Source organism: Lepidothrix coronata, unplaced genomic scaffold, assembly GCF_001604755.1.
Source record: "Lepidothrix coronata isolate B3197 unplaced genomic scaffold, Lepidothrix_coronata-1.0 Scaffold78, whole genome shotgun sequence".
In the NCBI taxonomy this organism is placed as follows: domain Eukaryota; kingdom Metazoa; phylum Chordata; class Aves; order Passeriformes; family Pipridae; genus Lepidothrix; species Lepidothrix coronata.
In genome coordinates, this window is record NW_016690258.1 from 2,270,105 (window position 1) to 2,285,418 (window position 15,314).

The 15,314-nt window shown below is 40.3% G+C and overlaps 1 protein-coding gene across 8 annotated transcripts in view; it reads left to right on the forward strand.

The window, feature by feature from the left end:
* Positions 1 to 15,314, forward strand: part of PBRM1 (polybromo 1) — a 71,932-nt gene that overhangs the window by 305 nt on the left and 56,313 nt on the right. For 2 of the 8 annotated variants that reach the window (XM_017819900.1, XM_017819902.1), the window contains exons 1-10: positions 2,006 to 2,185; positions 3,240 to 3,395; positions 4,111 to 4,208; positions 4,771 to 4,918; positions 7,193 to 7,333; positions 8,001 to 8,117; positions 8,650 to 8,718; positions 9,485 to 9,583; positions 10,866 to 10,951; positions 13,471 to 13,569. In XM_017819900.1, coding sequence (XP_017675389.1) covers positions 2,147 to 2,185; positions 3,240 to 3,395; positions 4,111 to 4,208; positions 4,771 to 4,918; positions 7,193 to 7,333; positions 8,001 to 8,117; positions 8,650 to 8,718; positions 9,485 to 9,583; positions 10,866 to 10,951; positions 13,471 to 13,569 — 1,052 coding nt within the window. In that variant the 5' untranslated portion in view covers positions 2,006 to 2,146. Of the gene's footprint in view, positions 1 to 2,002; positions 2,186 to 3,239; positions 3,396 to 4,110; positions 4,209 to 4,770; positions 4,919 to 7,192; positions 7,334 to 8,000; positions 8,118 to 8,649; positions 8,719 to 9,484; positions 9,584 to 10,865; positions 10,952 to 13,470; positions 13,570 to 15,314 lie in introns of those variants that run through there. The other 6 variants (XM_017819898.1, XR_001875630.1, XM_017819903.1 and 3 more) reach the window with 5 other exon arrangements.

A 15,314-nucleotide genomic window follows, 5' to 3' on the forward strand; every position in this document is an offset into this window, starting at 1 on the left:
GCGCCGGGCGCGGGTCCCGCCCGGTGCTGTGGCAGCGCGGGTCGGGGCGGCACCGCCGTCCCGTGGGCCCGGTGCCAGCCCAGGTGTTTTCTTTGTCTGCCGCTCCTCCCGGCAGGCGGTCGGGGCGCTCCGCGGGAATTGTGTGTCTGGCTCTTTGTTATCCCGGTTCGTTGTCGATGGGTGTGCGGCGACTCGCGCCTTCCCCGGCTCGGTCCTGTTACAGGGTCTGGTTCCTGCCGTCCCCCCCGTCCCGTCCCGTTGCATGTTTCAATGGGATCGGTAACCGGGGGAATTTGGACGCGTTTGCCGCCCTTGTTCCCTTGGCGAAATTTCCCGTGTTCAGTGTTTCTGTTGAAACGTGGGAGACTCCGATAAGGATACCCCCAGTATCTATGGGCTTCTAGCTCTTCTCTACACGGAGGCAGAAAATGAAACGTGTGCTAGAACGCACCAGCTTGTTTTAAGCGTGTTGTGTCAGATGTGCGTAAAACTTGTCCGTGTGGTGAGGTGAGAGAGGGTAACGCTTGTGGTGCTCAGTCTGGTGCAGCTTTGGGAGAGACAGCCCTCCACCTGTTGTGTGTGTAGCGGTGTACTTGTGAGTTAGTGGTGGCCAAAGCATTTCTCGTGGAGCTGTCTGTGCCTTTGTGACATTTTTACGGGTGGTGGGAGCGATTCCCGAGAAGATGCTCAAGCTCCTGTTGCACTGGAGGTGGAGATTCTTGGTGTGACTGTTGAGACTTGTGAGCCAACTCAGAAGTTGGCTTCACAGCTAGACTGCAGAAGAGAGTCTAGGAGACGTGTTCTTAAGCAAAACAATATATTTCTGTGCTTGTGATCGTGGAGATCTCGAGGGAAGTTTGCATTTAGGAGCCTCACGTTCCGTAGGAGTTTTGCTTAAGCAGATCCCTCACTGAGTATTCACATTGTTGTCCAGACTGATGTGTGTTTTGCATGGTTTTTAGAGGAGAAAAACGTGTTTTGGAGGCTGTGCACAGTGTGCTCAGGGTGTCTGGATCACACAGGTGGTCACCAGTGTCAGTGTATGGCTGAGAGAGAGCGTATAGCATTCATGCCTTGGGTCGTGGATGTGGAGAAGCTGCTGTGCACTTTGGAGGCAGATGCTGGTTGGAAGGTCCCCAAATCTTTATTTCAGCGTGGAATTGGACTGAGTGTACTGTTGGGTTCCTAGTTGAACCAGATGTGGTCCCTCCTGCCTTTATTCCACAGTAAGACTGGTGTTTCCTATCAGCCTGCCCACCAGCTTGCCTGGTGTTGGCCATTCCAAACTGTAGCCCTTTGACAGAAGTTGGAGGCAGTGCCAAAGCAAGAGGCTGATTGTTCCCAAGATGAATTGCCTGCTAATAAAGCACAGAGTTTCTCTGCATGTCTGTGTTATGAAAATGTCCGGAGTGCTGAACAGGAAAAGAGTCTCTCTGGGGTTTGATTGAAGGCAGTGGTTGGATAAACTCCATAGAAGCAAATATTTTGCCATAAAATGGTTCTGTGTGTTTCACATGGAATTTATGGGGGAAAACCAATAAGGCTTCGAGACTGCTTAGGAATTGAAAGAGAATATCTTTAGTGAGCTGGATACTTGATATTGCTTAGTTCTGAGGACAAAAAGCCACTCTGAAGAGTGATGGAGATGCATCATCACTGTGGAGTTTATGAAATGTTTCTTGACCTTAAGATGACGTTGTTATTGTTATAAGCACTGCAGTACTTTGCATTCTGTAACTTTTACTGCTTTCTGGTTTTTACTCTCAGGTCAGATATCACTTATGTTTACTCTCTGCTCTGCTTGATGAATCATTCTCCAGCAAGTGTCTGTGAAATCTGTAATATGTATTCAGGAACATTAGAGAAATGTATTTTTGTGTGAAAATGACAGAAGTGTCTGGCATTCTGTGTACAAAATTACTTTGTAGAGTTTCTGCTGGGCTAAAAAAAGTTACCTTCTGTTTCTTGCTTTTTTTCTCTGTCGCTGTAATTATCCAAGTTATTCTTTATCTATCTACTCTCAATTTTCTTCTCTCTCTCTTTCCTTCTTCTTGTCTTCCAGTTCTGGCTGTACTAACACCATTACTGGTCTGCTACTCTTAGAGTGTCACCTTCTCCCAGTATCTGTGCTTGGCCATCAGACACTATGAGGAGACTGGCTTTTCGAGGTGCTGGTTCTACTCTGGTAAATCTGGTAAATTATTGATTGTGTCTCCATTCCTCTGCCTTAGCCTTTTGTTTTTCTTTTTGCTGTTAAGTTATTCCTGCCTTTTTCATCTCATTTGTGTGCTTGGACTTGACTCTGACATAAATGCTTTAATGCGGTTACGTTGTGCTGCCATACCCTGTAAATCAGCTGAGTAACAGCAGCTTCCTAGAGGAAAATTCCTTGATTTGGTTGGAAAATGGGTATGGGCTGGGTTAGATGCATCTGTTCTGTCTTCAGCCTTTGAGATAGCCACAAATAAAGATATTTTTCTGATGCTGTCAGTGGAAGTTGGGAAAGAGCCAACAGCTTGTTCCGTAAATTACCGTAGTTGTTGCATGGTAGTTGTTCTTTTGTCACAGTTTGTGTTGGTAAATGGAAAACTGGCTGAAGGAGGAGGTGGCTTTTTCTGCTTCTCAGTGATTGAGCCATTCATCCTACACATAAAGTGGGAGTGGGAGGTCCCATGATGGTCCAGACCTTTTTTTCCACGTGACTATAACACAAGGTATTCAGTAGCCCTTTTCATTTGTAATTTGCTTTCTTCCTGGTTTTGTTTGTTTGTTTGCATTTTTGTTTCGTTGGTCTGATTTTTGTTTGCTTTTTGGTTTTGTTTTTTTAGTTTGACATGGAATTATGTGTTTTCACACCAGAACTGAGCATATGTTTCTGTACAGGTTTTTTGTCGAAAACAGTGGTTCTTGCTTAGTTATCATGCATGGGATGGAGTATCAAAATTTAGATAGTTTAAGAACATATTCTGGTAAGAGCTACTAAGTTCATCCCATCATTGTGACCCTGAGAGTTTCTGACCTTGCTGCCCTTGGTTACTATAAAACTGTGGGAGCATTTTGACTTCCCTTTACTTTTGGGAATTTTCACAAAAATGGTGTTTGGATCTGTGGTTTAACTGACCTATAGTGTAGAGCAAACATATGTAACTCCTCCAGAGCACTGCTGGTTCTGTAGTTAGCTCTCCCCAGAGGGTCTGGATGCAATGCCACGAGTTTAAGAACATGTCTCTTCATTATAGAAGAAGTTGGATTCCATGGGTTCCAAGAGGCGAAGAGCTACCTCACCTTCCAGCAGCGTCAGCGGAGGAGACTTCGACGATGCCCATCACTCCACAAACATACCAGGCCCAAGCAGAAAGAGGAGGAGACTTTCCAATCTCCCAACTGTAGATCCTGTTAGTACCTTCTTATTATACACCTTTTTTTCTTGGTGATACTGTATCTTACCTGGGATTGGGAAATGGGTGATCATATGTAGCACACGCACACTGGGTCTGAATCTGTTCCTGCCTCGGTTGAGCTTTGTTTAGGATCTCATTCAGCTTTGGTTTGGTCTTGTCGCCCCAGTTTCATCTTTTTCTTTCCTGTTCTGCTTTTCTTTTTCTGCTGATGATTTTAGCAGATGGAAGGATGTTGGAGAAGGAGCTGAAATCATAATTTGCTGGAGTTGAGAGCTGTGTCTGCATAGCAAATGCAGAGAGGATAAGTGGGGAATGGCACAGGCAGTGATTGCTCAAGTGTACAAAGCTTCTGTGATGCCTCTGAGTTAGCAATCTAATGTTAATTAATTGCAGGGCAGAAGAACCCCTGTTGTTTTCATAGATGGCTGTAACTTGGAGAGAATTGTGCTGAATTCATTTACATTTTGGATGTTTTACTTAGAATTAGTGTTGAAATAAAGCTTCCTGGGTGCAAAAAATAAATGAAAATTCTGCATACCTGGCATACTTGTCAGGTATCCTACTAATGTGGGAGGTGCTCCAGTTGCTTCTCACTTCTGCTTGAGAGCTGTGCATTGGCAGCTTGTCTTAACCTTTTTAAGCAGGATTTGGTTTGTTGCCTCCTTAAAATGTTCTCCTTTTTCCTGACTTCCTCGTTGCTGCGTTTCAGATTGCTGTATGCCATGAGCTCTACAACACCATCAGAGATTACAAGGATGAGCAGGGAAGGCTCCTCTGCGAGCTCTTCATCAGGGCACCGAAGCGAAGGTAAGACCACAGTCCTGGGGAATCCTTCAACCTGAGATTGAATCAGGGAGTAAGGTGGAAATTGGTAAATACTTCAGCATTAATTTGTGCAAAATCTAAGCTGCATTTGTCATCGTTTCACAGCAGTGTTTGATCCAAGTATTTGATCTCCTTATTCAATGGGACATGCTAACATTAGTGCAGCAAAAAAAGCCACTGAATTAATTTAAAATGTTTTTTGTGGCACCTTCCTCAGACGTCTGTGCCTTTGATTATAAAATATTGTACATAAGTGGTGGAATGTAACACTTAGGGCATATCTTGGAGAGGTTAATGGAGGTGACCCTTGAAAATGCAGTAGATAAGTAAGAGACTGAATTTTATCTTAAACTCAGAAAATTGAGGATGATAACAGAACATATATAAAGTAAGCTGACTAACAGACTGCTGTGCAGATCTTTTAGCTGTAACAAAAATGTGTTGGAAATTTCTGTTTTATTTAGTCATAGACATGTACAAGCTTTAATGCTGTGGTTTCGGTTTTACTCTTGGATTTTAATGCCTGTTTTTGTCATTGCAACAGGAATCAGCCAGATTATTATGAAGTGGTTTCTCAGCCAATTGATTTAATGAAAATCCAACAAAAGCTAAAGATGGAGGAATATGATGATGTGAACGTGCTGACTGCTGATTTCCAGCTCCTCTTCAACAATGCAAAGGCTTACTATAAGGTGAGGAAAATACATGTAAAGGCTCAAATTCATTGTGAAAGGGGTAGAGATATGTTCAAATTCTTCCTTGGTTTGGCCAAAAAACTTCAATTTACCCTGTATTACTAGTAAGAGAACAGTACACATTGCAGTTATTTGCATATATTTCCATAAGTTTGACTGTATCCCCATAAGACACCCTACAGTAGCAATTTTTCTGTGGAAAACTATAAAATAATGTGGGGAGGATCTTCATGTAGTTCTCCAAAAGAGATAGAAAGCAAAAATAGAGATGTGAACTGAGAAAAATATTCTTCTGTTAAACCCTTCTCATTTTACAACACACTCCATGTGTAACCTTTTGAAATAGAAAAAGATTAATTTTTTTTCCCCAAAAGGAAATGTTTTTGCCTAAGCATACACTAGGAGTTTTGAATCTTTCTCTTCTATTTGCCACTTAATAAAATGAAAAAAGGCACATTGATTATCATGGTCAGTGATCATAAATTGTGAGTGCACACGACAGTGTATTTCAACAAGGTTGCAACCCCCTGGCTATTCCCCCAAACTGGGTGTGTGTTTTATTTTAGATGGTAATGGTTTTTATTGCAGTTTCTGTGAAGAAGTGGTGAAAAAATGGATTTATCTTCCTTAATGAAAGGCTATTTTAAATCCATAAAGCAGTGAAATTATATGTAGTGACTGAGATGATACAGCAAATCTAAACCTGCTGATATTGCCTTTCATGTATCTTTGACTGGGGAGATGATCCCAAATGCTTTCTGAATAACCCAGCAGGCATAACCAGGTGACATTCAGAAAAGCAGGATGTGTTTTGCTAATGTGAGCGTGTGGCTTTTTGAAAAACAGATTTATGGATTAATGCATTTGTACATTCTGCTTCCAGCAGAAAAACTACAAAGATTTCCAAATTCATTGTGTACTCTGGTTGCTTTGCAAGGCACCATGAAAAAGCCAATGTGAATGGGTTTATATTTGAGGGAGAAGGACCTGATGGCAGGAAAGAACGATCAGAGTTTTACAGAATGTGTGCTGCCTTTGCCTGCAGAATAGAGGATTTAAAATTATAACTGCATCGTAAAAATCCTGTATGTAGAATAGAAATAGGTGTCCGTTATTCTGGGATGAAGGAACGGTGAAGTTTCCAGATAATTATGGAGTTGTGAGCTGGAGATGTGGCACACAAACATAACCCTTTTTTCATCTTTTACCTTACCCACACAGCTCCATGGACGTGTAAACCAGGGACAGTGATTCATTGTCAAGGGCTTTATTGCAGCAGGTGTTTTGTTGGCAGTGCTAGAGCAGAACAGAAACCTTTGGGGTTTTTGTATCACAGTACAAGTTTCACACTTCTGAGCATCTTGCATTAATACAGAAGGAGTATTAATGTGGAGCAGGATACCCTTAAAATCTGTTCCTCATAACCAACACCTGGTCAAATGTGCTGAGAATATTTAAGATTAAGAACAGTTCTCCTGTTGGTTTCTCATTTGTATTACAAGCTGTCAGAGATTGAGAGGGTGAAGTAAGAAGGGTGTAATCAGCAGTAATAAGGTGACATATCAGCAGGAGCACCTGAAATAGAGCTTAAATGAGAGAGGAAAGGGAAAGAAAAATACATGAGTTGAAAAGCTCTCTTTGTTCTGGGTGGTGTTCTGAAGTAGTGGTGTTAATAGGCATGTGCTTGCCTGCCACTACCAACTCTGTATTTACAGAAGGTAATTTTCTGAGTAATTCTTTTAGCTCTTCCAAAACATACAGCTAGAGGTGTACCCAGCTGGGAGCATGTTGTCAAGTTTGTTAGAATTTCCCAGTTAATGCTGAGTGTAAATAATTGCAGTGCTTTCAGAGATATTGGCATGTTTATTGGCAGTCTTCTGGAGAAGTTAATTTTCAAGTACCACACAGTGGCAGCAGTATTGGCTTAAATCACGTTTTTGATTGATAACTTATTCTGTTTTAAATACTGGTGCTTCAGCAAAACTAAGTGATTTCTCCAGATTCATCTAATTGGCTTGTCCAAGCCTCAATCCAGGTAATTTTATTGCTAAGTTTTCTGAAGACTTAAATGCTTTGGAGTGATAGGCGTTATATTTTCTAGTGCTTATTGTGATTCTTAACTTCTCTGTTGAAGAATGAGTGAAGCAGGAATTTCCCAGGTTTTCTGTTGTTTACTAGCTGCATTTAATACCTTTCAACAAATACTTGATACATTTCCTTCAGATGAGAACGATCTGAGTCATGACCAGAATGTTTGCTTTGGTTTTGCAGCCTGATTCTCCTGAGTATAAAGCTGCCTGCAAACTCTGGGAGCTGTATCTGCGCACAAAAAACGAGTTTGTTCAGAAAGGTGATGCTGAGGAGGAAGATGATGAGGAGGAAGGACACGACAATCAAGCAAATTCTGAATTAGTAAGTGTGGGCATGACAGCTGCAGGTGGGGGAGGCCATGGCTGTGTGTGTCAGCTGACTCTGAGAGGGTGAAAAAGCACTGAGTAATATTTTCATGATTAAATTATGCCCCAAGGGCTATTTCTTATGCAAGTTTATTGGTTAATAATTTCACAGCATCGTATGTGTGTTTCATTCTGCATAGCAAAAAAAAAAAACAGTGAGGTTTTCTGATAAGGATAAAGCCTGGTTCTGGTTCAGTTGAAATAATATGATGTGTTCTTGATATTGTGCCAACACTGAGGCTTGTTGCAGGCAAGCCTTGCATCTGATGACATAATTTTCCAGCAAGTGTCCCATTCAGTTAGTGCAGCTGTTCCTGGAGTGGTTTGCAAGCCAGATAGGATGAGAGGAAGTTAGGGCTTGTCTGGCCTGTGTGATGTTGGGATTCATGTTTTCATTAACAATGTGATGTGTGTCTGACAGTCTGCAGTGTAAACCTGAAATTAAAGTTTTCTAAGGTGTTTTACCTAAATGCATAAACAGTGTTGTCTTCAAAAGTTTCATCCATGTTTTGTAGCTGATTTTTTTCTGTGTTTGAACTGCCAGTTCCTATATATCAGTGCAATTTGAAGCATTCCACTTTGGCTGCTATTAAAATTTACTGTGACTTCGTTTCTTGCATTAGTCATCTCCAGGTTACCTGAAGGAAATTCTTGAACAGCTTCTTGAAGCTGTAGCTGTTGCCACAAACCCATCAGGCCGCCTCATAAGTGAACTGTTTCAGAAACTTCCATCTAAAGTGGTGAGTATTTCAGGAATATTGTTGTGATCTGAGCTGGTTACTTGGACATATTTATAACTGGTGTTATACTCTGTGATGGCCTCGCTCAGGATGCAGTTCTTTGGTTCTGTCTCATCACTGACAAAGTCCAGCTGTTGGTAGAACTTCCCTTCCTTCTTTATTCCTACCCATCAGGGCTTGCCCTGTTCTGCCAGTTTAGGTAACAGCGATTTTTTTTGATGCAGAGTTTTTAATCTTTTTAAATATGTCAGATTCCACTGTTCTGTGGTGAAAAAATTTTAACCAGCAGAATAAACACTCTGAAGACCATCACCATGTATTTGACTTTCAGTCAGAACAGTTCCTTTGTGTCAGTTTATTGATGAATTATAATTCCTTGTGTGTGCCTTATGGCCTGGCTTGTCCAAATTGAAGCCTAGTGCCACGTTTATGAAGTTTGCACTGTTCTGATCTGCATTCTCATTCTGTGAGCTGTTACAACCATAGCTTTGTGACTGTGTGTAGTAATACATAACTAATTCTTGTTTTCCAGCAATATCCAGATTATTATGCAATAATAAAGGAACCCATAGATCTCAAAACTATTGCCCAAAGGATACAGGTACAGTATGAACATATTAATATATCAGACCTGTTGAACAGTAAGCATCCTAAAGTTGTTAGAAGTCAGAATTCATGGTGGTGGGGAAGGGCATGTTTTTTCCCCTGCTATTAAAAAATCTGCACACTGTGCTGATTTGTTTTGTCCTGGGTTAGGAGAAGTAGCTGTGTGGAAGATCAAGCCTTATAAACTGTGGTGTGCTGGCACTGAGCCGGAATATTTTGGGTTCCTTGATGTTTAGTGGTTTAAAGCAGTTCCTTGGCAAGCACTGCTAATGTAAAACACTGAAGTGCTGAGGCTTGGTCGTGCATTATCATCACCTACTTTTGTTCTAGTGCTATAAATAGATGTTTTGTACTGTTGCATTTTTCATCTTACTTCTCCAGTAATTTGAAGTATTGTTCTGTAATTTTAGCATTTTGTGTAGTAGTGAGGGAAAGGACATAGAGTAATTGAACTAGAGAATAAAGATAAAACAGCATTTTGTCAGAACTCTTCAAAATTAAGATAATATGATCTGTTAAGTATTTTTCCAGTCTTTTACTTAACATTCATAAGCTTTATAAGGACTTAGCATGTGTGTATGTTACTTTCTTTTTTGATTACTTTTTCCAGATACTTATCTGTCCTCTTTATAAATATATTATCATTTTCCTGTAAACATTCCCTTTATTCTATATGAATTCCCTTTGCTTTTCACTATTGACTTAGTTCTCATGCTGTCTGAAGGTTGCTACTTTAACCAGTCCTGGTTTTTGTTGTACAGAATGGAACTTACAAAAGCATTCATGCAATGGCCAAGGATATAGATCTTCTGGCAAAGAATGCCAAAACCTACAATGAGCCTGGATCACAAGTGTTCAAGGTTGGTTTCAGTTCAGAGTTTGATTTGAGTTCAGATTTTCTTTACTACTTCCTGTGCTGATTGATCCATAAATGAATCTTTAGCATAAGGCTCCCAAGACTTTTTGCATTTTTTTAAAAGTAGCTATTAGTGGCTTTTTCTTTTTTATATTGCTTGTACTAGAATTGGGGTAAATGCAACTTTTTTTCCCCCCTTGATTTACATGATTTTTTCCAGTCAAATTTTATCTTGGGGTGTGAATTACATGACTTCTTTGGAGGAGTGAAGGATCCCTGTTCTTGTGGTTGAAGTCAAAATGGCTGAAACTACAATTTCAAGTGACAGGGGTAGTTCTGAGCTGGGACCTCTTTCCACACTGCAGAAACTGTCTGTGGTTTGCATCATAAGCTTAAAAACCAGAGTCAGGCCTTCTTTGTTCTGTGAGCTGTGAGAACAATAGCTTTGTGACAGTTTATGGTATTACATTATTTTTGTTTTCCAGCTATGTCCAGATTATTATGCAATAATGAAGGAGCCCACAGATCTTAAAACTATTGGCCAAAGATCCTCTCCCTTTTAGCCACGTTTTTGTGACCTAATTGCACCTCCTATCTTTTTCATACCTAGTTCACCAGCACTTTATGTTCAGACTGTCACTTTACTGTCTCCATGTAGCCTGGAAGTAAGAATTTCAGTGGCAAAGGATTCCTTTGTGTGCTCTGTTTTTAAGGGCATTTTAGCAAGAGACCTTGTGCATGTATAACACTGTTATGTAAGTGGTTCTTGGACTTTCCCAACTGCACTTGTGTTTGGATTGTAGTTTCAGTTCCTGGTGGTATTACTCACACTTGTAACCTCACTCAGAACTTGTCAGCCCTCTTTTGTGAACTGTTACTCTGAGAATGCAGTCCATGGGTGTAGAATGAGAAGTAACAGGCATTGTAAACCTTGGTACTGGTGCTAACTTTTTGATTGCAAAGGCACAGGTATTATTTTGCCTGTTTAGTTCTCAGTGGTATTTTTGTATATTTGCAAATTGTACATTTATTTTTTAAGTATATGACAAAAAACCAGCTCTGAGCTCCTCAGCTGTTCTATTCAGTTTTTTAAGGCCACTGCAAGATTAGTGTGGGTGTATTTCAGGCAGACTTTGTTCTTATGCTTCATTTCTCATGCGAAATTGTTTTATATCCAAGTGTAAAAACACCTTCACTTTTGTTTTAGCTTTTTAGATAGATGGATATACCTGATTAAAACGTTCTTCACTTTCAGCATTAAACAAAAAAATTCTTTTAATTGACAGGATGCAAATGCAATTAAAAAGATATTTAATATGAAAAAGGCTGAAATTGAACACAGTGAGTTGGCCAAGTCAAGTCTGCGAATCAGGTACTGCAAATAGAGTTCTTTCTATAAACTCATATAAGCACCTCTAGAGACATTCCCTTAATTTTTGCTGTGGAGAATATTGTGGGAAATAATTGCTTGAAAACGTAGTTTATTGTTGTTTTCAAAGTTATAAATTACAGGTTTTGGAAGGAAGTTTTTTCATTGAATTACCTTCTCTGGTGAAATATTTCTGTGATGTGCTTGATTATAGAAAATATTGTCACTGGCTCTTTTATAACTTAAGCTATGGCCAACTTCCATCACGTGTTTATAAGTTGATAACAGAAAAGGAATAGTGAGGAACAAGGTGCTTTGTTTTATGAAAAATGCTGAATATTCTTCGGGCTTGTTAGGAGCTGAAACATAAGAGCTCACAGTTAATTAGGTATGGGCAGAAACAGAGGAACAGAACCCTGGGCAAAAGATATTTAGGGGGAAGTCCACATTATATAAACTCTAGTTTGAAAAGTGATTCCTAGCTGTAAGAAGAGCCACAGGACACTGAACATCTGCACTTATTATCAGTGAAACATAGATCTGGTCCTGAACAGACAGGTATAAAACACTGCTGACAGCTCTATTTGTTGCATGGAATGATTATATTTAGGAAACAGCATTTTCTTCCTGTGAAAGTTCATGCAGGGAAGGGATGCAGTCATTATAAATGTTTCTTATCTGAAATGCAATTAGATTTCTTCTTGTATAAAATTTTTACTTATGAGTAGCACTCAAAAGTTGGTTTAGATATTATTTGCCAGTATGATCTCTGTCATTTATGTAAAAAAAAAGTAAAGCAGAGTCTTGCAAGTCATTCAGGGAGTTGGGAAACTCTTACAAGGTGGAATCTCTTTATGTACTTGAGCTATTTGCTGGGTTTTGGTGCTGGAAAACAGCTGTCATTTCCTGCAAAGGTTTGTATGGTAGAACTGGAAACACCAGTGCTCCCTTACTTAACTGAAAGGTAGTTTAAATTTTCTTTGTGTAGGTGGTTCAGTATTAAAAGTGTTGCCTGGGATTATTATGTGTGAAAGAAGTGGAAGTTACCTGGTTGATTTTTACTGTTTGGTATTTTGAGATGTGTTTTTTCTGGTTGGTTTGTTCAGCATCAGCTTCCTTCCCATGGTTGGGTGAATCATATAAAAATATAAAAGCAGAAACACTGTTAGGGAGTAATTCCTGACATATATTTTAGTACTTTTCCTTCTTAAAAGTATGAGTAGTGCTAGAAGACCTTGATTCTACAGAGACTGAACATACATATGTGTTTGCTTTGCAGTAATTAGAATTACATGAAGACATAAAGGTTTTCTATTTAAATTGTGATTTGGTTTTATTTTTCTCACTGTGTTGGCCTCTGATGCAGCTCAGGGTGTCAGAGTTAATTTTAAGGCTTAACTGCTTTTCTTCAAAATAAAGCTGATTGTATAAGAAGGGATGACAGATAAATCACACTGATATTTGTTAGTTGAATTCCTCTCTTGCACTGCCAACCCATTTCCACTTCTCAGCTACCTTATTCTAGATGTTTTGTCATGTGCTGTGTTCTTAATAGAAATCCTGAAGTCATCTGTCAGAATAATTGACAGCTCCCTTCTTTGTTTCTCTAACTTGGGGGAAAAAAAAGAAGGCCTGAAGCAGGCTACAATAATATTGGGCTGCATGCAAAAAAAATTGAGATGAGAGAAAAAGTATCACGGAAACCAGACCTTCTTTTCTGTATTTCACTGGTTGCTTTTTTTATTGAACCATTATTTTTTTTTTGTTTTTCTCCTGAATCAGCTTCACAAAATCATTATTTTTTATTTAAATTTCTAAATGTTTAATTGTCTTAAAGGGGGGTTCTCCTTTACCGGTTGCTGATTTTGGTAAAATTCCCTCATAAACTCACTTCAAGTTAATTTCCTATATTTTTCTTCTCAATTTACATCTGTTCTTCTCTATCATTGATGGATCAAACTCAAATTCATCGTAGTGCTACTAACCTAAGTTCTGTATGTTGCCCCTGTGTCAAAAATCATGTTTTTTTATTGCAGCTCATTGTCTCCTTTGTCATACTAAACTGCTCTTTGTGGGTGCATTTAACTGTCCTCCCTTAAATCAAGTGGCAAAATTAAATTGCTTGGCAATATGCCCTGGCAACCAACTTGACAGTGACTTTGTTTTAATACTTAATAAAACATGATTGGACCTGTATGATGAGCTTTGTCTGGATGCTAAGGAACATTTTGTTGGCTGCTTCCACTGCTATTTAGGCTGAGCTGTGTGTACAGCTATTAATGCTTGAGCTAAACCTTCCTCTGCCTTTATAAACAAAATCCACATTAATGCTGGAGCACTGAAGGAATCCCAGTATTACTTAACTTTCAGCTTCAAAACATACCTCTCTCTGAACTTTTTGGCTGATCTATCAAAGTGATTCTGTAAAAAGCTTTTTCCTTTGCTGCATCTTTTCGTGGGTCTAAGGTGGGCCTGTTTTTTTTCCCCTCCCCCTTTCCTTGGCTTGTCTCTTCTGCCTTAAGGACTGCATCAAATTTGGCTGCTTCCAAGCTGACAGGTCCTTCCTCACAGGGTAAAGGCAGTGTTGGGGATGAGAGAAATTCTTCTAACAAATATTATCGGTAAGTAAACTGTGCACTTGGAGGAAAAGCTGGGTCGTCGTCATGTGGAAATACTAAATTATGTTTGGTTGGTTTTTTGTTGTTGCTGTTGATAGTGCTCTTCTGTATTGACTCAGATACTTTTGAGATTCAAATATATCAGTAAAGTATCTATTAAGTATGATTTAATAAGTTACTTTGCTGTAGTTACTCTTCCATATTTGGCATTATATTTAACGTTTCAAAGCACCTGTTGTGAAATACTCTGTATGCAGTCATTTCCTTAGAAATACTGTTCTGTTAGAGGAACAGTGTGCTAAGCTCCATTACAAAATAAAGAAGGCAAAAAACCTCATGGAAATGTGCTGTAAACCTAGAAAAAATATATTTGGAGACTAAAAAGAACTAATAGTAAGGACTAAATAAGAGGTGGATGGTGGAAACCAGTGAAGCCTGTAAAATGGAAGTTTTGCGTACAATGGGGTGCAGTTATGGCAAACTTCCTGAGTGGGCTGAATTACTTTCTGGTCTGTTCTTTTAGTCATCAGCTGAGAATTTTGGTACCTATGAGAGGTCTCCTGGTTGGTCTCTGGGTTACTGTTTTGAAACAGTGCTGCTCCTGGCTAATTCCCTGCGTGTGTGCTCTGGAGCCGTGGCTTAGCAAAAGGGTCTTTAAGGAATTGGGCATCAGTACAGAGTTGGTGGCACTTTCAGCAGCGGTCCTGGTTTTGGTTGGGACAGGGTTAATTCTCTTCCTTATACCTGGTCCAGTGCTGTGCTTTAGGATGAGATATTAGGATTAGGATGAGAATAATATTGATAACACACTGATGTTTTAGTTATTGCTGAGTGAGAAGAATGTCCAGTACTTCATTCACACTGACAGGTGGGTGGTGGCAAATGCTCTGTGGGGCTGCAGCAATCCAAACTGGCAGCACAGAGGTAAAATAAGGGCAAGATGTTGCTGCTCAGGTGGAGAACCTGGGTGTGTGAAAGTACAGCATGTAGATGGTCATGTACCCAAGAGCTGGGCCACTGAAGAACATCAGAGCAGCCAGTGGGTGGATCAGGATGCTGGGGCTGGAGTGTCTCAGGTGGCTCTGGACTGGCAGTGTAAAGGTGAATTACTTACAGCTCCGTGGGCCCATGGCACCTCAGGCCATCAGGGAAGAGATACAACACAGATGGGCTTGTGATAAAGGTGTGGACTTACCTGCCATATCAGTGGTATTCCAATAAAAATCACCCAGGTTAATGAAGAAGGACTTTTGATGAAAGGAGGCAAAGTGCAGCTATGACAGAACCAGAACTGGCTCCAGCAGTAACAGCTCAGCACCACTCACCAGCTCCTGCCCTGAGGGACTGCAGGGGCAGGTGGAGCCCAGAGTCATGAACTGAATGTTTAGAGGGGTGGCCCATAGACTGAGGGAATGGTATCTGTGTGTGTTTATCAAAAGATAAGAAAGTATATTTTGGAAAGTGGGGGACCTGGACACACACAACAGTGACCCGTCTGCTTTTGCCCAGTCTTCACTTTGCTCCCGCAGGACAAGGCTGAGCCCATTCCTGGAGGTGCCATGGGCCTGGTAACAAGGCAGAGAGTGTGAGCCATAGCCTATAGTGTAGGTATGAAGTGTTGTGCCCCAGGTTTGGGACAAAAGAGGGGCAGAGAGGGACACTGAAGAAGTCTTTGTGAGACCAGAGCCAGTGTGGATACCGATTTACTCCACACAGGAAACACAGGAAGCTGTTTCATGTACAGGCAC